This window comes from Brachyhypopomus gauderio, chromosome 6 (genome assembly GCF_052324685.1).
Source record: "Brachyhypopomus gauderio isolate BG-103 chromosome 6, BGAUD_0.2, whole genome shotgun sequence".
Lineage (NCBI taxonomy): Eukaryota > Metazoa > Chordata > Actinopteri > Gymnotiformes > Hypopomidae > Brachyhypopomus > Brachyhypopomus gauderio.
In genome coordinates, this window is record NC_135216.1 from 14,532,074 (window position 1) to 14,556,688 (window position 24,615).

The 24,615-nt window shown below is 45.4% G+C and overlaps 1 protein-coding gene across 3 annotated transcripts in view; it reads right to left on the minus strand.

Moving 5' to 3' along the window:
* The window catches only part of csmd3b (CUB and Sushi multiple domains 3b), a 336,693-nt gene that overhangs the window by 28,837 nt on the left and 283,241 nt on the right, over nucleotides 1-24,615 (minus strand). The window contains exons 45-56 of one of the 3 annotated variants that reach the window (XM_077009034.1): nucleotides 24,102-24,182; nucleotides 21,697-21,810; nucleotides 20,777-20,965; nucleotides 19,867-20,013; nucleotides 14,417-14,605; nucleotides 12,894-13,079; nucleotides 12,024-12,218; nucleotides 11,525-11,698; nucleotides 10,834-11,007; nucleotides 8,214-8,387; nucleotides 7,212-7,397; nucleotides 5,609-5,782 (exon numbers count right to left, since the gene is read on the minus strand). In XM_077009034.1, the coding sequence (XP_076865149.1) occupies nucleotides 5,609-5,782; nucleotides 7,212-7,397; nucleotides 8,214-8,387; nucleotides 10,834-11,007; nucleotides 11,525-11,698; nucleotides 12,024-12,218; nucleotides 12,894-13,079; nucleotides 14,417-14,605; nucleotides 19,867-20,013; nucleotides 20,777-20,965; nucleotides 21,697-21,810; nucleotides 24,102-24,182 (1,983 nt within the window). Of the gene's footprint in view, nucleotides 1-5,608; nucleotides 5,783-7,211; nucleotides 7,398-8,201; nucleotides 8,388-10,833; nucleotides 11,008-11,524; nucleotides 11,699-12,023; nucleotides 12,219-12,893; nucleotides 13,080-14,416; nucleotides 14,606-19,854; nucleotides 20,014-20,776; nucleotides 20,966-21,696; nucleotides 21,811-24,101; nucleotides 24,183-24,615 lie in introns of all 3 variants that reach the window. The other 2 variants (XM_077009033.1, XM_077009032.1) reach the window with 2 other exon arrangements.

A 24,615-nucleotide genomic window follows, 5' to 3' on the forward strand; every position in this document is an offset into this window, starting at 1 on the left:
TACAGGGGAGGTGAGTATTCTGCACACAGCAACCCAGCGGCACAGGGGTGCAAAGGCAAACTCACCAGCACGCGTCGCACACGCCGGCCTTCATATTAAACTGCACTCGTATAACAGGTGAGTCAACATCAGAAAATAGCCCATGTCTGGGGACTTGTCCACCTCCATGAATAAGTCATCATTTATTTAAGCATGGAGTAGGGTATGAAAAAAGACATTGCTCAAACTAATGTGCCCGTGAACAGAGCCCAGGCAGGTCTGGAAGCAGGCGGCCCAAGGGACAGATTAAAAACGTCTCCTGGTTAAGTACTGTAGCTTCTCCTACACACTGATTAATATCAGTAAATAACACTGGCACTGGCTTCTGCATGGAGTACTTGTGTCTTACTCTAGTCATGGCTGAAGCGGAGCAGACAGACTTTATTCATGTGATATGTAGCTATATAGCACACGTGTTGCCTACGCCACACAAACACACCACCCAAGGCCAGACAGGGAAGATGCACGCCAGGAACCGGACGTATTTGCACTCAGGCTAGAGGGTGCACTTCCGCTCTGATTAAGAGCTATACCCTTCTTAGGGTGCATTTGGCTTTAGGTGCATTCTCATAGAGAATGAAAAAGAACTCATAAGGTACCCCAGACTCTTGTAACCCATAAATAAGAAGATGGAGATTCCTGGTGAAGCACAGATGTGGGACATGCCTAGATTAAGATGGAGATTCCTGGTGAAGCACAGATATGGGACATGCCTAGATTAAGATGGAGATTCCTGGTGAAGCACAGATATGGGACATGCCTAGATTAAGATGGAGGTTCCTGGTGAAGCACAGATATGGGACATGCCTAGATTAAGATGGAGGTTCCTGGTGAAGCACAGATGTGGGACATGCCTAGATTAAGATGGAGGTTCCTGGTGAAGCACAGATGTGGGACATGCCTAGATTAAGATGGAGATTCCTGGTGAAGCACAGATGTGGGACATGCCTAGATTAAGATGGAGGTTCCTGGTGAAGCACAGATGTGGGACATGCCTAGATTAAAATGGAGGTTCCTGGTGAAGCACAGATGTGGGACATGCCTAGATTAAGATGGAGATTCCTGGTGAAGCACAGATATGGGACATGCCTAGATTAAGATGGAGATTCCTGGTGAAGCACAGACATGGGGCATGCCTAGATTAAGATGGAGATTCCTGGTGAAGCACAGACATGGGGCATGCCTAGATTAAGATGGAGATTCCTGGTGAAGCACAGATATGGGACATGCCTAGATTAAGATGGAGATTCCTAGTGAAGCACAGATATGGGGCATGCCTAGATTAAGTCAGTTTCAATTGCTTTGAAGAAGGATGGAACAACTGGTGGATCAAGGTGGAATTCTGTATGTAGTATGAAATATATTCTGAAAAATGATAGAGACAGAGAGATAGAGAGAGAGAGAACATGTCTTAGTCTCTGACATTAGATCTAAAGCTTTGTCTGTGCACATGATTTCATACCAGAGCACAAGAACATGACAAAAAAACAATATCTACAAGACTGAGAAGAGCATGAACACACAGGAATGTGCTCTGTGATGGAGGAAGTGCTAAATCTGCACTCCTGAAGGGTGGAGCAGGTGGAGAACGGTGATAAGGCTGATAGCGCTCCCACAGGTGCCATTGGACCCATCCTTCACAGCGGGCCTGAGACTATGGGGGTTGGAGGAAAGGTGGATGAAAGGCGTAGGACGAAAGCCACTGCAAACATCCAGTATGCATAAACGCTGACCACAGAATGGAAATGCTGTACCACACGTCACACTTCCTTGAGAACGGAACAGGATTTCACAAGATCATTCTGTGTAAAGTGGCTTTCTACCTATATCTAAATATAAATATATAAATCTATGTAAATGTGAGCAGTGCAAATTCATTCAATGAGATTCTTGTTCTCTAGAAGTTTGGCTAGACTTCATCTGTCATGCACAAGCTTGACAAGGCAGTGTGCAACCACGGCAACAGAAGAAGGAAACAGAAAAATTGTGCTCAACACTGAAATGGATTATTGATCACAGGCATTACGGTGGCCTTTTCAGGGATGATATAAAGCTCTGGGTCGGAGTAAAAGCTTAACCCCTTTCATATCCCGGACAGCTCCTACTGCATATTTTGTTAACGCAGACCAAAAAAAATAAGTAATGAAAACGATCAGCTGGATCAACTAGAACCTTGAGAATAATATAAAGGATCTAAGCAAAACACAAACAAACCAACAAACATCCACCTCACTTTCCAGTTGACACAAGGATAAAACGACGAGTGCCCATGCTCTGAATTACTAGCTCGTCTCAGTCAGTGTGCAGGCTCGATTAGTTTGCAGAGTGGTGCTAGTCAGTGCAGAGGTGGTTATCAAACACTGCTGACGATCTCACAGCTGCGGTCTGCTCCTACAGCCGGAGCGCTGATAAAACCTTGTGGCTGCCTTAATTGGCCACTGGAAGTTGGGGTTTGAGTGCAGGAAGGGCGTGTGGTCCACCCAGCAGCTGGACACAGCGGTTCACATTGACTCACGGCCTGGACAGAGCACTGCTAATTGGGATGCAGACTGGCTGGGGGCGGAGTGTGAATGGCTGCATGGTGATGTAGAGAGAGGGCAGATCAGGCTTTACCTCTGGCTGGATGCAGCCAATTAGATGGGGCTGCCAACAGGGTCAAATGCTCATAATAGCGTTGGCTGGCTAGCTTGTTACATGAAAGGGAAAAATGTAATTACACATTAGAGCAGTCTACAGGAACCTCTCACATCTCATGCACAACAGAGGCACATTGACACAGGTATACACATAAACAGAGTCTCCATCCATCCATCCATCCATCCATCCATCCATCCATCCATCCATCCATTCATCCACAGTATATGTCTGAATTATTATTAAGTTTTGCATGTATGCTTGTGCACGTACGTTTTTTGTATATGCATGTGCGTTTGTGTCTGAGAGTGACGGGGAGAATCTGTATGTTAGACCTCTTGCAAAACACGGGAAGAGGAACTAAAGTTATCCTGCTCTGATTACGTGCCAGGAAAACCACAAAACCCTGGAGGCACAACAAACACTTTGGGAAAGCAAAAAAAACTCCCAAAGGACCCGAGGATATAGATGGAAAAGGAGAAAGGGGAAGAAAGAGAGGCAGAAAGTTGCCTATTGCTTTCAGTGATTTCACTCTCACTCTCCTGGACTACTTTTGGGTCCCAGAGAACAGTAGAAGACAGGGAGAATGTACACAGTGACTGAACAAGTCTGTCTGCTTTAGCCCCTTTGGGTCACAGGCATTTAATGAAGGTAAAAGGGATAAGAAGTGATGAGGTGACTGTGTGTGTGTCTGCAGGTGCATGACCATACCCCAGCCTATTAGAATGGAGCTGAGATGGAGATACTCTGGTGGATTGAGAGAATAGGGTTACAGAGTTGAACTGGGCAACATGGGTCAGGACCGAAGGGAGAACAAAAGACTCAAGACACCACACAGCGTACCTACCACCAGTTTCTGAGATTATATGTTATCAGGGAAAATGCTTTCACACAGCTATAACAATGTATGAACTCTACTGGGATCAAAGAGTATTCTACAGGGTTGTCAACTTTTGAAAACGGTCAAATGCGTGTGTCTCACGCTCAATGCGTGAGAGTTGGCAACCCTGCTTCTAAAGCATACCCTCATCACAGGAACACATATGACCAGCAGATAATTTCTCCTCCCAATTTAGAGAGGATATACACATTAGAGCATGAGATGGAGATGTTTTGACTTATTTTTACTGCAATGTGGCAACACGTATAAGTTACACCTGGCCACCGTGCCAGAGAAAGATTCTTTCTAGCTGTAAAAAAAATAATCTTTTTGGAGAGTGCATTTCAGAATGGCAAATCTTTCTTGATACATATTTCTAAAAGGGCACCAGTATTGCCACACCATGAAGGTCCTCAGGAAAATGTGAAGCTCAGTGAACCACACTGCTGTGGAACACATTCCAAATGCCAGGAACTTAGGCATTCTCTCCTGCAATAGGTTCAAATTCTCCTTTGAATTCTTTTCAAGGACACCAAGTCAAAACCCAACTCACGAAGAGGATGGACCTGGATGGACCTTGGCAGGAAGGTTTCTGAATCCTAATAGCTCCGTGATGAAGGCTTGGCTGCCTCTTGTGCAGGTCCTTCATCCCTCGTTGGTGGCCTGGCACAGGACCTAACACAACTCTGGATGTGTGGGCAGGTCGGAGGCCCCGGATGATGTGGGTGGCTGTCATGCAGGTTTTTGGTGGAGCAAGGGTCTGGCACTCCGCTCCAGAATCACAGCGGTGGCAGTCACAGGACGGAGGACGGAGGCGTTGATGGGCACCTTGAAATTTCCTTTCCACTTCTAGAGCTGCACTTGAAGTTTCCGTACTTGGTCTGTCTACCTATCTTTGCTTTATAGACTTGAGATATGACACTGTGTGCATTAGTGTGTGTGTGTAATAATCTTCTGGGCCTGCATATATATATATATATATATATATATATATATATATATATATATATATATATATATATATATATATATATATATATATATATATAGTGATATAGTGTGTGTGTGTGTGGGTTGGTTGTGTGTCTGTGTGTGTCCTCTACTCTGCAGCCTCTGGCATAAAGCAGATGGCATGTCATCTCAATAAGGAGGGCAGAAAACATTAAATGGTGCCCAGAACCCACAAATTTATTCCCTACTGGGCCAATATTCTCTTTCTCTCTCTCTCTCCCAGTGGAGCACTAGTGTGCATGTCTAATTACCAAGAGAGTCACACCATTCTAAGAAGAGAAAAAGATAAAATAACCTTTTCCAGCAAATGCCTTCGTTCTCTCCCTACGGGGTCATAGTCATCTTTAATCAAATATAGCCCCATAACACTCCATGGACACAGCCAGAGAAGAAGACTGTTTGGTTATGGATGGCTGCATTACAGAAGGGAGCAGCCAGCTAGTCTTGGGGAAGGAGGCTCACGAGGTGATTGGTGAGTTTGGTGGTACATAGAACTAGTATCTCCACGTCTGCTGTGGGCCTGTAAGTGTAAGTGACTGCACACCACCTCCACCTCCACCCCCACACACAGCTTCCAGGGCTCTCTGTCTCCACTCAGAGCCAGAAACCTACCGTGGGGCTGTTTGCAAAAAGGGCCAGGAAATGTGCAGGGTTCCTTTAAAGGGTTCACTTTTATCAGTTGCTGCAGTTCGTGCTTTCCTTGGCTAGACGTGGCCACACGAAGGGGCTCACCCATTCAAGCCTTTCTCCAAAACCCTGGGCTCTGTGCCATTACCTCATCCTGAAATAAACTGACAGGCTGGGAGGACCGCCTTCTTGTGTACACGTCACCTGATTGGTTAATACAGCGGATAATGCAGATCATTTCCAGGCGAGGGGAACAAAGTGTCAGCAACTCACGACCACAAACACATTACGCCTCTTTCTATTTTTTTAAGTGCACATTCCTACACACAAGTGATCCTGCAGGCTTGTGTACACCACTGAAGGATATGCTGTGTGTGTGTGTGTGTGTGTGTGTGTGTGTGTGTGTGTGTGTGTTACCTGAGCAGAACGGCATCGGTGCACTCCAGTGGCCATTGAGCTGACATGTTCGAGAAGATTCACCCCTCAGCTGACGTCCCCCTGCACAGGTGTAACGCACTGTGGAGCCAAAGGTGAACTTCTCTCCACTCAAAACCCCATTAGGAGGAGATCCAGGGTGTCCACAATTCACAACTGTGGAAGGAGCACACACACACACACACACAGTCACAATGACAATAATTACGGTGCAGCAGGATTTCAAACTAAGTTTATGTTCATGTTTAATTACAGCCCAATCCGAGGCGGTTTCACACTGTGTGAGGTGCTAACACAGTTCCCTCTGAGACCGCTGCCATCATCACATGGTGTTTCTTCCACTGCTGTGTCCAAGGCCTCACTGAATACAAAAGTGTCTTAGCAATAATGTGTTACAAGTTAAACTCTGGAACTGATCAAAATCAAAGAGAATATTGTGTAAATGATACACTTACAAACCATTTCGTTAAAAGAATCTAACTTGAAATATATCTTATAGGTATAGGGTAAAATAGATTACAAACCATTTGTTACTATGCTCTATGCATTTGTTAGTGCATAGTTCTGTTCTGTTCTACCTTGTAGCCCTTAATCAGTCTCAGCCAAGAAGTGTGGCTGATGAGCTAGTGATGAAACACTCCAGCAACACTGCTGTGCCTGATACATTCCTAGCAGCACCACCAGTAGCACACCATTACCACGCCAGTATCACCGCGCTAGTGAAAATGTTCTGCCAACCAATCAAACATGATAAAAAAATGGACCTGGATTCAGACGCAGTCTGTCAGAAGGTGTACCTGCACATTCAGTGAGCATAGGTACAAGGCAGAAGGTACTAGGTGTTTTGTAACAAGGTGTTTGGTAAGTATGTTTTTGCAAAGATATAATAGATTGTTAACACATTTAATCCTCAACAGTGTCAACACTGAATCATGCCTTACGCGGCTTTCTTCCTGCTCTGCATTTAGAATGCAGGCTGTGCTCTGAATCGATGTGGATTGGATGTCTTATTTAGGATTAGGACGCTCCCTTGCCATACAGGGTATACTGAAGCCAGCAAACAGATGAGAGGCCTGTGTTCGGATTACAAATGCTCGCCGCCGAGCACAAACCTTCGATGAATATGGAAACTGGGGAATGGGGTGACTGGGGTCCTGCAGCAGATTAGCGAGGTGTGGAGCCGGGCGGGGCTGAGGGGTGGAGGGGCCCGCCGGGCCCGCCAGGGGCCTCGTCGGGCTGGAACGCGAGCTAAGGCGCCATTGTTTCTGCGGCCGCCGCTAAGAGCGCCTCGCTGAGCGGAAAAAGAGTGACTGGATGGTGGATGTTTGGCGTGGGGTGGGATGTGCACCTAATAAGACAGGGATCAGCCGTGGGGCTGGCATCGCTAATTAGTCTGCCTGCAAAAAGTCTATGTTCCACCTGTCCCTCAATTAATGGACTGATCTAAAGCAGCGGGAGAGGGCCACTCAACTGTTTCCGCCTCCATTACTGGAATTAACAGCGGGAATTACGCTAATTAATGGTGCAGAGCTGCTGCCAAGTTCTGCCGTTCGACTCGGAGGGGCCGGACACATCAACAACTCACCGATACATTCAGGCAGAGGCTTGTCCCATTGGCCGGTGGGCTGGCAGGTGAGAACGGGGGATCCAAACAGGTAGTAACCTGGGTTGCAGTCGTAAAAGACTACCGTGCCAAAGGTGAAGTTGCCATACTCAATCTTGCTCTGCCGGATGGAGTTGGCGGGGATCCCAGGATCAGAGCAATTGACCACTGGACATAGGGAAGAAGAGATGGAGAGGGTGGAGGGGGGGGAGAGGGTGGAGGGGGGGAGAGATGGAGAGGGTGGAGGGGGGGAGAGGCATGTGTGTTATTTGGCAGGAGCAGCAGTTCCATTACTCCAGGAAACCCCCTGCACGCTCTCCTCATCATTAACACGTGTGAACAATGGCTACTAAACTGTCTACAGTGGCTGCTTTGACATGTATACACTGCATTTCTGAAGGTAGAAAGAATTGTTGGTTGGCGTGATAAATAAAGTTAACACTCAGAAACATGAAATCATGCCAAGAAAGCTGAAAACACATGGAAGCCTACTGACACTTCTTAAGACAGCGGTTAGAACAGCCGTCGTGTGTTTCAGGTCAATGGGCTTTTCTGTTCAATTACAAATACATGAAAAGGCATTGAAATTACTCCCATGGCAACTGACTACAGGCCACAGATGCAGCAGGTAGATATTAGGTTAAAAAAGGCTGGAGTGTTTCTCAGTCACATGTAGCCTTCAATGTCCCCTCATGCAAACGCACCTAATAAGACAGGAAAGTTGAACACTGTCCGTACTTTATTGAACATATCAATGATTTATATCATGTCAGTCATTGAATGGTAAAATGCAGCACAGGTAAAATTCACCCCCCCATTCCATAGTGACATGTGCCATAGCAACAGAGGCTGATCCACCTTACCCAGAGTGCACTGCAGCATGCTTTTGCTTTTTTTTGTTTGTTTTTTTTTTGTTTGTTTCTTTGGCAGGCGGTGGCTCAGCCAAAACTCCATGTGATTAATCGACTTAACTTTTTTCCCCACCTTTACACGTTGGTGGTGGTTGACTCCACTGCCGGGTGGCCAGACACTGGGCCCGCCCTGGGCCCTCCATCACATAGCCCGTGTTGCAGGAGAAGCTCACCACATCGTTAAGGTTGAAGCCGTTGCCCACGGTGCGTCCGTAGATGGGGCTGCCCGGATGGCCGCAGCTGATGGCTGAATGACAGGGGGGGGGAGGTTTTAAAAGTGAAGAAAAAAATGCAGGAATGTCTTCCATGAAGCCTGAAGGCTCTTGACATCGACAAACGTCCGCAAGACGACAAGCAATGCAAAAAGCATTCTGGTCTCTCTGCTGACACTAATGACAACCCATCTGTACATTAAACGCCTGAATCGCAAATATACCTTCATTCAGCTTTGATTTTCTTGCCAATGGGCCGAGCCATTTTATTTGTGCTCAATGGCGTCTGCTGAGTGAAGCTGAATGGGTGGTTAAGTGTGCAGTGCTGGCGGGTGTGTGCACTGTAAATGGGCCGGTCACACACACTGCTGGTTAGATGCGGGGCCATGCCTTAGGCTGGGATGTCACCCCCATGTCAAGGTTGGCTTGACACTCTAATTAGCCTTGTGCTTGTGTGCAAATCCAAGACACATTTCAATTGGTTAAAAATAAAAACTCACACACTACATTTAAAGGAAGTAGGGTCTGAACTCACACACTACATTTAAAAGAAGAATGGTCTGAACTCACTGCATTTAAAGGAAGTAGGGTGTGAACGCACACACTACATTTAAAGGAAGTAGGGTGTGAACTCACACTACATTTAAAGGAAGTAGGGTCTGAACTCACACACTACATTTAAAAGAAGAATGGTCTGAACTCACTGCATTTAAAGGAAGTAAGGTGTGAACGCACACACTACATTTAAAGGAAGTAGGGTGTGAACTCACACTACATTTAAAGGAAGTAGGGTCTGAACTCACACACTACATTTAAAAGAAGAATGGTCTGAACTCACTGCATTTAAAGGATGTACACACTACATTTAAAGGAAGTAGGGTGTGAACTCTCACATTACATTTAAAAGTAGTAGGATTACTACTTCCTGTGAAGTAGTAGCAGTCTGAACTCTCACACTACATAGGAAGTAGGGTCTTGTTGAGTCGTATGGACTGTGAAATTAGGGAACAAATCAATCTCCCTTCCCATTATGTTCCCAGATGGTATTCTCGGGTGCCACATTTATGTTTATCTTGACAGTATGGTTATGGTTATGGTTCCTAAGCCCCTTATTTTCGTCCATATGGCTGCAGAGGACCATATATGAGAATGGAGTCTTCAGTTCACCATTCAGCACTTTTAGAGGAGGGCTTGGATTCCTCTTCAAGGCTCAAGCACATTTTGTTCCTCATCACGCTTCTCTCCTACTCTCATAAACAACCACAGTTCATTTGCATAATTACAGATGTAATTTGTTTCTCTTTACGCGAAGGCAATTTCCCCTTCATTTGAGCACCTTCCATAGCCCAAAATTTCAAACCAAATCACTGCGTGTTAAAATAGCTGAAAACCCGCCCTCTCCCTCACTCACCTCCATATTCTCTCTCTCCTGCTAGTAATTACTACTTGTTGTTCGCTAAGGAAATAGGTAATTCTAAGGAAATTGCACCAAGTTTAATATGTAAGCTAAAGGATGAGATAACAAATGGTGAGACAGTAGCAGTGTGAGATCTGCTCAAAGGTCCCATCAGGAAGCACTAGGAACACATCTGGCCTATTGTGGATTTTGTAGTGTAAAATCGCACCTAAAGTACAAAACTGATATTTGAATTCTTAATTTTGTATCTATATTCATTAATATATGTCAGCCTACAACGCACCATGTTTGAACTTCACCAATGAACCAGCTCTCTCAATCATCTCACTTCCATCATTGATAGTTTTATGGTGAATTTACAGGGCAAAGTTTTAGGGGGAAAATGTTAATGACGAGGGTACAAGCTCATTGTATTACTCTGCTCTGGATCCTGACAATGACTTGTTAATTAAAAATGCCCCTTGAGATGAGGAGGCTCTGTTATCCCTGCTGCTTTAGTGGAGGCTTCAAATGCCAGTGTCCTTAGAGGAGCAGGAGAGAAACCACTCTGCCCAAGTTTCTCCCCTCAGCCGCCGATGACACCGCGACGTGCCGTGGGACCCGTCGCACACGTTCGGCGCCGGGGCTGAACGCTACGGTGACAGCTCTTCATACGAGCACTGCACAGCAATGGCTTAAACAAACACGTGATTGGGCCTCCACTGGTTACACAACACTTTGGTAACTTTAACCTGACAAACTTTTGATGAAGGCTGGTGCAGACATGTCTCCGCTTTCTTCCTCTACCCTAACTGAGAATGACTAAAGTTCTCAAAGAGTTTACTTCTCACGTTTGGACAGGTGTTCGTATTTTTTCCCCCCGAAGGGAGCGGTAAATTTTTCTCTTGCTTATCATTTACATTCAGAGCTCTGAGGCTCTTTGAGGGAGACGCTGCCACTGCATCTTTCCTGCCTCCACCACTCAATCCTCCAACGTCCTGATCCCGACATCCACACCGTCTCAGCAGGACCTGCTGCGTAGCCGGTTCTTTAAAAGAAAAACGGTGAGGTGCACACAGACTTACGGATGCAGATGGGCAACTGTCCCGACCAGTTGTGGTCTTGCTGGCAGATGCGCACCGAGGAGCCAATGAGACGGAAGCCTGGAGCGCACTGGTACACCACCGTGTCCCGGTAACCAAAGTTCTCCCCGATCACCTGACCATTGACGATCTGCTCAGGCAGCCCGCAGTGTCCCGCTAGAATGGTCGAAAAAAATGAATGAATCAGTTAAACCTGGTGAGACTGCACTGAAATATTAAGGATACATATTTTTAGAGAGAGCGTATGTTTTTTAAACGGCAGGCACATTTACAGAGATGACACAGTCATTTGGAAATGCACTCGTAGCTGGTGCTCTGAAGATGACCCCCTTAGAAGAAGCTTATGTAAAAGGCTCTTCGTCATTTAGTGCTGGAAAGGTCTTCCATCTATGATGAACCATTTTACCCAGCCATTTTCAATGTCAAAGGGGTTATGGGTAGCTCCTTTTAGAGAAGGCAAGTGAGCAGTTAAAAGTGACTGTAGCCTGGGATTCTGACCCAAACGAGCCTTTTAAGAGGTTAGAGAAGATTGTTCATTATATCTTAGCACCTCGTACGGATCATAATTGAAAGTACCAGTGTAAAAGCTGGTGGGCAAAGCATGTCTCCCACGATGGTAGCACTGAGTCTTTGGGAAAAAGTGGCCCTGCAGAATGTGAGTGAACAGGTCTACCTAGGCATCGTGTCTCCGTTCCGCTCCACAGACCAGATGACAGGCACTCCCTCACAGTGGAGCCCACCAGCATGTAGCCTGCGTCACATGTAAAGATGGCTGTGGCCCCAAAGGTGGTCTGTGTCCCAATCTTCTTCCCACTGGCGGGTGTGGGGAGCTCTCCACACGAGATAACTAAGAAGAGAACGGGAGGATACAAGGAGCAGAGTGAAAAAAAAAATGTTTTTGCATTTAATTGCCAGTTCGGCAAAGTTAGACCACATAATTTTTAACATTTTGATACAAGCATATCAAAACCTCCTACAAAAAGCATGATTGGGATTAATTTCAATTTTTTCAACGTTTTTTCCCCTCACATATGTGACGTGTTCAACAAGTCAAAATGAAAGCTGGGTAAGTCTGTACCTCTACTCGTGCCACTCTTGCTAATACGAATTTGTTGAAACTAAGGTAATGGATGTTTCTAGTTGGTTAGTAGTAAATAGTGACTGCCACTCACTCTGACAGTGGGGCCTCTCATTCCTCCAGCTCCACACTCCATTGGCCATACACTGGATGTGGGCGGGTCCCAGACGGTAATAACCGGGGTCACAGGTAAAGATGATTTTAGTCCTATACTCATAATGGGAACCATTGACGATCCGCCACCGTCCGTGCTCCAGAGAAAAAGACCCAATGCTAGGGCACACAACGACTGAACACACACACACACACACATGCACGCACGCACGCACAAACACACAGACAGATGCATAGGCAGGCACACAAGCAAACATACACGAACATTGAAAAAGCAAACAAACAACATAAAGAATCATTATTGTCTATTTGTGATTTACTTAATTGCTATACATTTATTGTTGGCAAAAAAAACCATAACATAAGGTAAGCTTTGACAGTAATTGTAATTATAAAAAATCAACGCTAATTATGTTGTTTACAGTAAAATGAACCTTTAGCTCATAGCTATTCTGTCCACATAATAAGGGCTGAGTGAACAACAACAAGGAATTCTTATTACACTTTATTTTTCATTCTTACTGGGATGAATAAGAACCGAAACACAACCTGCCCACTGCTCTTAACTCAGCACTAGATCATAAAACATTCAAATGCTGTTCCCTACATTTTAAAAACCAGTGATCATATTTTGCACAGTTTTGTAAAGTGGCCAAGGCATTTGTGCCCAATCTTTAATGGATAATAACTTAATGTTTTGGCTCTGAGAACATATTCTGCTCATAAATAAAAGAGAGGTCACATTACTGAGGCTGTGTGTGTGTGTGTGTGTGTGTGTGTGTCAGGAGCTAGGGAATGCACTCTGAAGAGGATCTGAGCCTGTGTGATTGGGTGAGGAAAGGCCTTGTACCTGAGCACCGGGGAATCTTGTTGTGGTTACTCCAGGTGCCGTCGGGCTGACACACGGCGCTGGTCAGCTCCTTGGAGGACAGCCGGTAGCCGTCATTACAGAAATAGGTCACTCGGGTTCCCAAAGAGTAGTCCACCGCTAGCACGCCCCCATTGGCAGGAGCCTTGGGCACCCCACAGGACACAGCTAGGAGGAGGGAGGAGAGGGGGCCTTGAAATCTTCAGCTCTTACTAAACATCAGCTCACGCTGAATGAAAAAGCCGTGACATTAGACCGTTCGGCTGCGGCACCACTGGAACGTCAGCTACCCTCCAGCAGTTCATAAGCTGTGCGGTTGCTTTTTAATGGACTGTGTGTAACATTTTGTTGCATGTGCAGACGCAAAATAACCCCTGCAAAAGGTCGAAGGTTTGTTTAAGAGACTAACTGAAAAGTCACACAGTAAATGGCATTAGAAGAACTAAGAGGAGCTCAGAAGTGAACTGGGAACCATGGTTCTGCCAGCTTCTTTCCCTGCGCCATTGACAAGGCCTTATCAAACCAACCAGCCAATGGAAAGTCTTACTCTGTGTCACATCCTCCGTTATATAAGTGGCACATAACCACAGAGCACATCAGCCTACAGTAGTTTATCCCAACTATGGAATATAAAACATGTCCTAGGGATGAACTATGTTTTAAGGTCGAGCCCTTAAAAGAGTTGGAAAACGATCAACACCCAAGCACGTGCACAACTCTAACCTCCCACTTTTCTTCAATGTTACTGAAAACACAGTCGTATTGCGACCAAAGCGAACAAACACAAATCAAAGACTCCCTCGTGGGCTGACACACTTTGATGATGACAGGAGGTGAGGCCTGTTTGGTCTACCTTAGAACAGAGTACAACAGCAACGCGGCTGGGACACTTTAGAAGCTCAACCGAGTCATTTAAGTGTCACTTGACATTAGCCGGGGAGCCGGGCAGGACTCTCTATCCGGCATAGCTGAAGGCGCTCAGAGAACAGGGCCGAGCACAGAGCTAATGCAGCAGAAATGATGCAGATGGTGGCCAGAGCTGCACTGTTTAGGCACAGACGCGACGAACCAAACATCACGAATACGCAGCGTCAGGGAGAGAGTGGTGTGAGCACTGAGTACACGCTGTAGGGCACTGGGGTGTGATTAGGGTTGGCCATAGATCACAGCCCCACTCCCTCTTCATCTATAACATCATGTTCTATGCAATTTCGCTTTATTTCCTGAAATATATATATGCAGGTTTCAGCATTGTAAATGTTGCATTAAAAATTCAGAAGAATGTGAATAGAATATTAGGATATTAACAGAATAATATGATATTTTGATCAATTAGTATAAAGTAATGATTTTCAACTGAATTCCACACAGAATGACCTGAAAGTTACTCCATAATAGCCTGGCATTACTGCCCAAACTGAGCACAATTAATAAGATGGTGGGGGCTTTAAGGACATGAACGGGATGTTCTGCCCACACAGCAGGACCAATCTCTTCGTTCCTACCTTGGCAGGCGGGTACCGGCGCGTCCCAGTCGTAGTACCCGTACGGAGTCTTCTTGCACACGGCCGTGCTCTTGCCCACGAGGCGGTAGCCGCGGTCGCAGGCCCAGCGCACCAGGCTGTTGAGGTGACCCCCGGTCTGGCTGCTGATGGATCCGTGAAGGGGCGAGTCTGGGGTGCTGCAGTACAGGGCTACACGGGGTCACAGGAGGACACACACAGAGGGCCCCATCACCTCTTTCACGGGCACCCAGGGCGGGGCCCTGTGCCTGGGCCACCTCTGCATGCCTTCAGCCATGTGTTGGGAAGCCGTGGCTTCGCTCAGCTGCTCAGGACGCAGTTAGCAAAGTGCGGATGCTGATAAGTACGGTAAACTATGGTGGTTTATGAGTTTGGCTAATGTGCAAAGTGTTGGTTTGGCACAGTATATAGAAAGGCCACAGATTCAAATATTAGTGAATCCAGTTATGGTTTATAATTGCAAAATATTTTAAAGGCCTTAAGGGATATTACGATGTCCCTGACAGTCAGTAAAGAGAATTTAGAATTTTATTAGCATGGAAAATGATTGCGCCTTATTTAGTGTGAAATTGATTTAGGCATCCCGAAGTAATCAGTGTGACAAGATTAACACAACTGAAGGCATGGTGGTGGTGCTTCAATTACTTGTTTCTAAACAATGAATCAAAGAAAAAATTGATAGCACCATAATCTTCTTTGTTTAGTGTAATTCACTGAAATGCTATTGTGTTTAACATCCTATAAAAGCTGAGATGCTGTTCTGAAAGAATTTTTTGCAAATACATTATTAGCAAATTACAAAAATATGATCTGGCATATCAGGCTTTAAAAGCTCAAATATGACTTAGTATTATCCAAAACCAACCCCCAGTAGTGACATGCAGTTCTGAATTATTCAGATTCTCTCTAATCTGCAGGAATAAAGCAAGCACTTCTTGTGCTTACCTTTCATAAGCAAGGTCGCACATTTTAGTTCCTTCTTTTGCTGGCATGCAAGGCATACATTCTCTCTCTCTCTCTCTCTCTCTCTCTCTCTCTCATACACACACACACACACACACACACACACACACACACACACACACACACACACACACACACACACAATCACACAATCACACAATTAAAGTGAAGCGCGCACACATTAACTAGAGGTTTGGATGAGCACAGAGGGCTCCTGAGATTTAATGAGCTTGGGATAATCTAGTGTTTCTTGGTGTAAAGAAGCGCAAAAGAACTTGGGAAGAATTAAAATGGATGCTTGTCCTTTGAATTGAGACTCTACATTACCATGCTAAAGAGATCATTTGCTTTTGAGATTGTGTTATAATGAATGAGCTATCCATCATCCACAGCAGCCGCTAATGACAGGCCCGCGTTCACGAGCGGCATAGTTAAGGTGTCGTCATGCCGCATTTGCTCCGAGTTCGAATGGAGCCTCAAACGCTCGGACTGACACGACTACCCTGTCTTAATCGATCAGGAAGCATAACTCAAGCAGAAAAGAAGCAAGTGGAACTATTTTCGTCAGACAGAAGATGAGGACGTTGCCTCTCTCTGCTCCCTGACTCCCCCTCCAGTCACATTTGTGTTGAACTGGAGTTCACCCAGGAGGAGAGGCCTTAATCTCAGATAGAGCAGAACTGGCAGTGCTACTGCTGAGTGAGAGCACTGCACAGAGCAGATACTGCAGTCCTGAAGGGAACCAGTCTGCCTTAAAGGAAAAACACTGTAGATCTGTTTAACTCTGTGTAGGTATGTGTGTACATGCGCACATGTGTCTGTGTACGTGTGTGTGTGTGTGTGTGAGAAACTGACGGGTAGGTGGTGGTAGTGTGTTGGTGGGAGCTGTTGCAAAGAAATCATAACACTTCAAAGATTTGCTCCAAAGTCTCACGCATACTTCTAAGATGATTATCTTCACACAAACCTCCAGACATTCTCTGCTGGAGAATGAAATACTCTCTGGCTTCAGTACTCCGTGTTATATGATACTGTTATTCTCCACAGAGCCCATAATATGATGATAGTTCTTATTATTTCATTAAAATCTCAGAAATGTAAATATATATGCGTGTCCTAAGAAAACTAAGCAGAACACATTATTTGTAATTGTAGAAGACCATTTAATTATTTGAAACTTGAACAAGGATAGACTATCTGGAATGAGTGTATCTGAGCTGTTTTCAGAGATTCATAGTTATTAGGTTTGAAGTCTGACCTTTGAAAGGTAGTGCCGTGATTTCTCTGGTGTTTTACTCTCACACTCTTTACCCTTGCCTTCATATGGATTTGATAATGGTGTTATAATACTGTTCAGTAATTTCTATTGCAAAAATGTAGGATTTCTTCAGAACTGGATTCATATTGACATTTGTTTTGCTAAAGGCTCAACCAGAGTGATAAATGCCCAGTGAGACCAGACCAAGTCTCACTGAGACCAGTGATAGACCAGTGACAGACCAGTGCCTTGGGACCTGTTGGTAAAACTCATCTTCACTGACTTTACAGTTCAACTCAAACTAGACTTCAGTGCTCAATTAGCCTTGATTGTTCAGTCCATGTGAACCTCGCATGGACAGTGTGGAAAAAATTATTTGAGAAGTAACTCAACCTTCATTATTCATTTCAGACATCATTGCTGCTACTTGCGTAAAGCTGAGGTAGTGATGACACCGTCTGTTGCTTGGGCTGTAGTAATACTTGTTCAAGGATTTTAAGTGTTTCATCAACACACAATGATGCTGTTTCTTCACTTTCCTCCAACCCCATTCAACAGCAAAACCTCTCAGTTCGTGAAATGAACACATACTGGCTTCTCCTATTATCACATATTTGGTTCAGTATTCCTAGTCTTGAGCCAGCATTATTTGGTTTAGGTTTATATATGTGTGTGTGTGTGTGTGTGTGTGTGTGTGTGTGTGTGTGTGTGTGTGTGTGTGTGGGTGTGTGTGTGTGTGTGTTTGTGTTTGTGTGCATGAAAAACACTGGGGGCAATAACCCAACCCAGTAATAATACGTCTTTATAAAAAATGCAGTAATATTATTAGATTCATCAATATGTCACAAGGTTCTGACCCTGTCCCCTGAAGAGATGCAATATAATAGACTCTGTCCACTCTGGGAAAGCACAAGGGCCACTAGAGACATCGTCTCTGTGAGATGACCAGAGTGCCCTGCTCAGTGTGTCCACACTCATCCTCTTCACTCTTCTGCAGATGTCCAACAGAAGCACACGCCCTCTTTACACAGAGATACACAGAGTCAACCATGTCGTGTTCACACTCTCATGCATACACACGATCGAACACTAACCTGAGGCATACAAACCCCCCCTCCACACACACACACACACACACACACACACACACACACACACACACACACACACACACACACACACACTAGGATGGGGAGGAAATATGGTAAGGACTGAAGGGTGAGAGTAATGTGTGTGGTTGGGCTCCCCGGGCTCTTAGTGACATCTCGAGTGGCATCTGTAGTAACATTAATACAGAACTGGGCTGGGCCAGTGGGCCATGCCCCCATCACCGTGACGACTGCAGGAGTGTGCGCAGCATACAGCGGCACTGGCAAGGCCATTTCTATCACACAGTGGAACCGTACTCTGACATTTTAAAGCTGAGTGCCCACACTTTCCCTCTTGGGTAAAAATGACAAAAGGCAAAAGAAAATCCTTCAGAGCTGTGCGTGTGTGTATTTGACAGGGCCTGTCAGGAAGTGTACAGCATCAGTAATGTACTCTCTATATTAGTGGAGCAACCCATTGGTCTCTTTATTAGCAACATCTGCTCATTCGTGTAATTATCCAATCAGGTGGCAGCAGAGCAGTGGCAACAATATGCCCTCACTGGCCTAGAAATTACAACTATTCACATCAAACATCAATAAGAAGAATAATTTGATCTAGGTAACATGGTCCATGGCTATTGGTGACAGGTAGGACGGTTTGAGAAGTTCATAAATATGTCCTAATCTCCTGGAAGTTTCACATTTCTACCATTTACACACAGTGGTGTGAATACCAGGCAGTGAACGGCAGGTCTGTGGGTTGAAGCACCTTTTGGAGAGAGAGAGGTGAGAGGAGCTATAATACAGCTAAAGTGGTACGAACTGACAGGAGGGTTATGGTACCTCACAGAGGTCAGAGGAGCTATACTACAGCTAAACTTGTACGAACTGACCAGAAAGGTTATGGTACCTCACACAGTCCTTCTTTACAAACATGCTGAGCAGATAAAGAATCTCATAACTGCAACATTTTGAATCAGGTGAATCGGTTCCAACAGCGGAGTCTGATCAAAGAACCACAGTCCCCGATTACAGTGGACACAGACTCGCTGAAACAGGACAGTCAGGGGCTACAATGCACACAGACTCACTCAAACAGTTGAAAATTGGAAAAACATTGCCTAGACTGATAAATCTTAATTTGCTCTGTCATGCAGATAGTAGGATCAGAATTTGGCATGAACAGAATAAATCCATGGATGCCATGTGTTAGCAGCTCAGGCTGGTGTCACTGGTGCAGTGGCGTAAGGAATGTTTTCTTGGCACACACTGGGCCATCTAATGCCAGTCGAGCATCGTCTGAATGCCACAATCTAGCGGAGAGTTGCTGCAGACTATGGGCATCCATTTACCCGTATAATGGCTGTTTCCAGCACGATAACGCGCCATGTCCCACAGCACAGTTCATCTTAAAGTGGTGCGATAACCATGACTGTGAGTTCAGCGCACATCTGTGGCTCCTCAGTGGCACCTTTGGGATGTGGTAGAACAGGAGATTTGCAGCTGGAAAATCTGCAGCAATTACATTATGCAGTCACGTCAACATGAACCGATATCTTAAAGAAATGTTTCCAACAAGCTTTTCCCCCCCGTTTCCCTCCTTATTTTCATCATAGCAGATTCCTACTCGACAGGCAAGTCTTCCCCTGGTCACATGGCCAGTCACAGCATCCAGTCAGGATACAGCTTGTGCGGAGTTAGAGGGCGGCGTAACTCACTCAGAGGACAGCATAACACACCAGGAGGACAGTACCGTCCACCGCTTTGTCATGCATCAGCTCACTAATTACACAGGGCATTCTGTGAGTTAACGGGGGTCCTTAATGGGGGTCCATTACTATGGTGTTCCTAATAAAGGTAAGGGAGTTTGTGTATAGAGTGTATTAAAATTCACACATGACAAAAGATAATTGTGCACGCACACAAACACACACCTGCACACACACACACACACACACACACACACACACACACACACACACACACACACACACACATACACACACACAAACACACACACACACACCATGCTTGTATCCACATGCTTGCTCAGATTGAGGAGCAGAAAGAAACGTGCAAGTGAAAAAGTGATTTAAATGGATACATACTTTGATACTCACCGACATAGCGGGTGCGGAAGCCCTTCTTATTGGTGCCGTGGTCAGCTGACCAGCGCAGTAGGAGCTGGTGGCCAGTGGTCGTGATGTTGAAAGGGGTGGAGAGGTCACCACTCAGAGTGGCCAGTGTCTGACTGTGAATAGTAGGACCTTACAAAATGACAGGCAGAGAGAGAGTTGGTGGGGGGTACGGGGGGCAGTAGGGAGGGGGCAGTAGGGAGGTGGGGGGAAACAGAGGGGTTGAGGGAGGCAGAGAGATGGATAAAGCCTGAGACAAAAAGTCATGCAGTCACTTTGTAGTGTGAAAATCAAAATAAGCCGATGGCACAAGATCAAATGTACAGATAAAGTTAAAAAGACTTAAAAACAAGGTCCAACATGACTACTAATAATCTGGCATGAAATACGCTCCCCTGATGGATTAGTATCATTTCAAGTTTCACGTTTTATCTTTGCCTTTTCATGGCGCTTCAGTGGAGTATAAAACAGATAAAAACCAGAGATGCTGAGATGCTAGAGCCAATAAATGTACACACAGCTTATACAGCTGCACAGTTTACCAAGATCTTGGATTTCTGATTTTAAAAAATCCCCTACTGGTTCTCGACAACTCTTGCCTTGAACAATGTCCATACTGCATTCTGCATGCATTCACCAATCCATACATAACAGCAAACACGGTGATGACGGCAGGGATGGTCAGTGCTGGTTCAGCTTCAACACCACTTGTTTATCCCAACAAAAAGTTGTCAAAAAAGTTGTCAAAACCCATCATCAAAGGACTGGGGCTAGGTCACAACGAGCTGATATCAGTATCTGAACACTTACCATTGTAGTAGGTAAGGTCACTTTTTCAGCCTGTACGATACAGTTACATACGACGTAAGCACAAGTTGTAAAATACGTGGTTTACCATCGTAGACTTCGAGAATGTCGTACTCCTTCTCGGTCTGAAAGGACTCGAAGTGCAGGGTGATGGTGTAGCCCTTCTCCAGGCTGATGCTCCAGGAACACATCTGCAGGTTGGGGTAGCTGTCCGGGTAGCCAGGGCTCAGGATCACGCCCGTCGAGTCAAAGCGCACGTCGTGAGCGGGACATTGCACTGCCATGGCAACAAAAGACGAATCTTTCAGATTTGCACTCTCAAAGAGCTCCCAAGTCTCACCCGAGACGAACTCTTTCCATTCAAATTCCGTGCATCAGAAGAAGGTGTAAGGACCATTTGCCAGCACGTTTATCTCAGGGTCTGTGACTGGTGCATTTCCCCACATTTGTTAGCAATACTTGATACAAATCATTTCACTTTGTCTTCCTTTGTTTACATCACTTTGGAATTCTGCTTTAATGGGCAAAACAAATCACTGAGCTCGTGCGGCGAGTTCACCGTTCACAGGCGCTCTCGTGAATCTTAGCCGAGGACAAACTCTTGCAAAGTGAGGGCCGTCCTCACAGGGAGGCACAGTGGGCTTTAAAAGATTAATGGCCGCAGCTGTTTGAGGCTCTAAACTCAGCAAGAAATGCTTTGCACAGTGCCTCCAAAACAGAGAGCAGAAAACACGACAGGACCGACGGTCTTTCATCAGTCTCCACTTTAACTCGGAGCTGTGGCCCACTGCTGGAGTCAACACATCTCTACACCAACAAATGATAGCCACTGATATATCTGAGACATCTGAAGCTAAAAGGTTAGCTTTCCACGAAGACTCGCACATACACACAGTTTCATCTGCTACTCGAGGCAATACGATACTTTCATCTTGGTCATTACCCGAGGGAGAGAGAGAGTGAATGTACGACTGTCCTGAAGCTACGACTGGTGGTTTGAAGGCTCACCTTGGCATACAGGAGGCGGGCCATCCATCTGCAACCTCTCGCCCAATCGGCATGTAAGAATCTCACTGCCCACCAGAGTGAAGCCAGGGTGGCAGCGATAACGGATAATATCACCTAGGAGACACAGGGAGAAACAGGCAAGGAGTGTGTGATGATTAAGTGGCTGTTTAATTAAGGGGGGCAGCTAACTCACAACGTTTTAATAGAGACAGATGCCCCTGATATGAAGATGACGTGTATTTATTCGTTTAAAGTTGAAACGTTGATCACTGAGCTGTAAACCAGAAATGTCCACCTCTCTGATGGGCTGACGAGAAGCTCGTGAATCTTCTTCATTGCCTTCATCATCCAAACGGTCCAATCTAAAATAATCCCATGTTGGCAGGTGCCAAATGTGAGCAAGATGACGTATGGGTGCGATTCCAGGTGGAAGAGCTCACACAGATGGCTACGTCTCTGGACAATGGGCAAGGTGGTTCCATCTCACTTACTGTAATGGTCCACTTTCTATAACTCCGACTGTGAGTGAGGCTGGATGGTTCTGAAGTGCAGTCACACCTGCTGCAGACACTGCGCTAGCACTATCAACATACCACACAGTGACCACAGGGCAGAGGTCACAGGACCAGTGGCCGCAGCTGCACACCAAGCAGGCTTAGGTAGTGGCGGCAGGGATGGAAGTGAGTAAACTCAAAGCATTCTTCTACCACAGATACTTTATAGACATACAGTGGGGAAAATAAGTATTTAGTCAGTCACCAATTGTGCAAGTTCTCCCACTTAAAAAGATGAGAGAGGCCGGTAATTGGCATCATAGGTAGACCTCAACTATGAGAGACAAAATGTGAAAAAAAAATTGAGAAAATCATTTTGTCTGACTTTTAAAGAATTTATTTGCAAATAATGGTGGAAAATAAGTATTTGGTCAATAACAAAAGTTCATCTCAATACTTTGTTGTATATCCTCTGTTGGCAATGACAGAGGTCAAACGTTTTCTGTAAGTCTTCACAAGGTTGGCACACACTGTTGCTGGTATGTTGGCCCATTCCTCCATGCAGATCTCCTCATGTTTCATCTTCATTGCCTTTGCTGATGGAAGAAGGTTTGCACCCAAAATCTCACAATACATGGCCCCATTCATTCTTTCATGTACACGGACCAGTCGTCCTGGTCCCTTTGCAGAGAAACAGCCCCAAAGCATGATGTTGCCACCCCCATGCTTGACAGTTGGTACGGTGTTCTTTGGATGCAACTCAGCATTCACTGTCCTCCAAACACGACTAGTTGTGTTTTTACCAAATAGTTCTACTTTGGTTTCATCTGACCATATGACATTCTCCCAATACTCTTCTGGAACATCCAAATGCTCTCTAGCAAACTTCAGACGTGCCTGGCTTAAGCAGGGGGACACGTCTGGCACTGCAAGATCTGAGTCCCTGGCGTTGTAGTGTGTTGCTGATGGTAGCCTTTGTAACGTTGGTCCCAGCTTTCTCCAGGTCATTCACTAGATCCCCCCTTGTGGTTCTGGGATTTTTCCTCACCGTTCTTGTGATCATTTTGACCCCACGGGCTGAGATCTTGCGTGGAGCCCCAGATCGAGGGAGATTAGTAGTGGTCTTGTAGGTCTTCCATTTTCTGATTATTGCTCCCACAGTAGATTTCTTCACACCAAGCTGCTTGCCTATTGCAGATTTAGTCTTCCCAGCCGACAATTCGGTTTCTGGTGTCCTCCGACAGCTCTTTCGTCTTCACCATAGTGGAGTTTGGAGTGTGACTGTTTGAGGTTGTGGGCAGGTGTCTTTTATACTGTTAACGACTTCAAATAGGTGCCATTAATACAGGTAATGAGTTGGGGAAAGAGGAGCCTCTTAAAAAAGAAGTTACAGGTCTGTGACAGCCAGAAATCTTGCTTGTTTGTAGGTGACCAAATACTTATTTTCCACCATTATTTGCAAATAAATTCTTTAAAAGTCAGACAAAATGATTTTCTCTTTTTTTTTCACATTTTGTCTCTCATAGTTGAGGTCTACCTATGATGTCAATTACAGGCCTCTCTCATCTTTTTAAGTGGGAGAACTTGCACAATTGGTGACTGACTAAATACTTATTTTCCCCACTGTAGGATACCTGACAGAAACATGTTCAGTGTTGGTCAGTAAGTGAGTTACACTTTTTAAATTTTCAAAAGGGTGAATCACCTGAAAGCATGTTCTAAGTGAGAGGCTGGTTGTGCTTCATATGAGAAAGTAACCCTGGAATCAAGAGGCTAGAGTGCTAGAAAATACTTTCTAGAGGAAGCTTTTCTAAAGAAATGCCTTCTGAAGAAATATATGTAAGAGGACTTTCTTCTAGAGGGGTTTTCCTCCAGTAATCTTTGAGGTCAATAAGAGATGAAGATTCCTACCGATCTCAAATTCGTTATCCTCCATCAGGGCATCTGCGTTAGCCACTTCTGGGGGAGGTTGGCACACCCGCAACTGGTAAGCTGTTCATGAAGAGAAGAGGAAGTGTGAGAAAACCTGCCATGATACCCGAGAGCATCGTTTGTAAAAGCTTAAAATCACAATTTATTTATCCTGGGTGTCAAAAAAAAAGACATTGAAGAGGTGAGAAATGGACCATAAAGGAACACGAGTTCAAAACGGTGAGGCCACACAGTTCTGTAGAAATCCAGGCACGTCACACGGGAACTGCGGGAACTGTTGCCTAGGCTGCTCATTTGCATGAAAGGGTCACAGAAGGTGAGGCGGTGGGAGCGCTGAGCAGGCCTGAGGTGGGGCCAATGACAGGAGCCCCTGCACAGGCACCTAATGATGTGATTAAATACGGTGACACTGCGAGACCCAGCAGGATCAGCCCTCTGTAGGCAGGGGCTGACCGCAGCAACCCTCCACCTCCGAAACGCAACCCATCGGCCG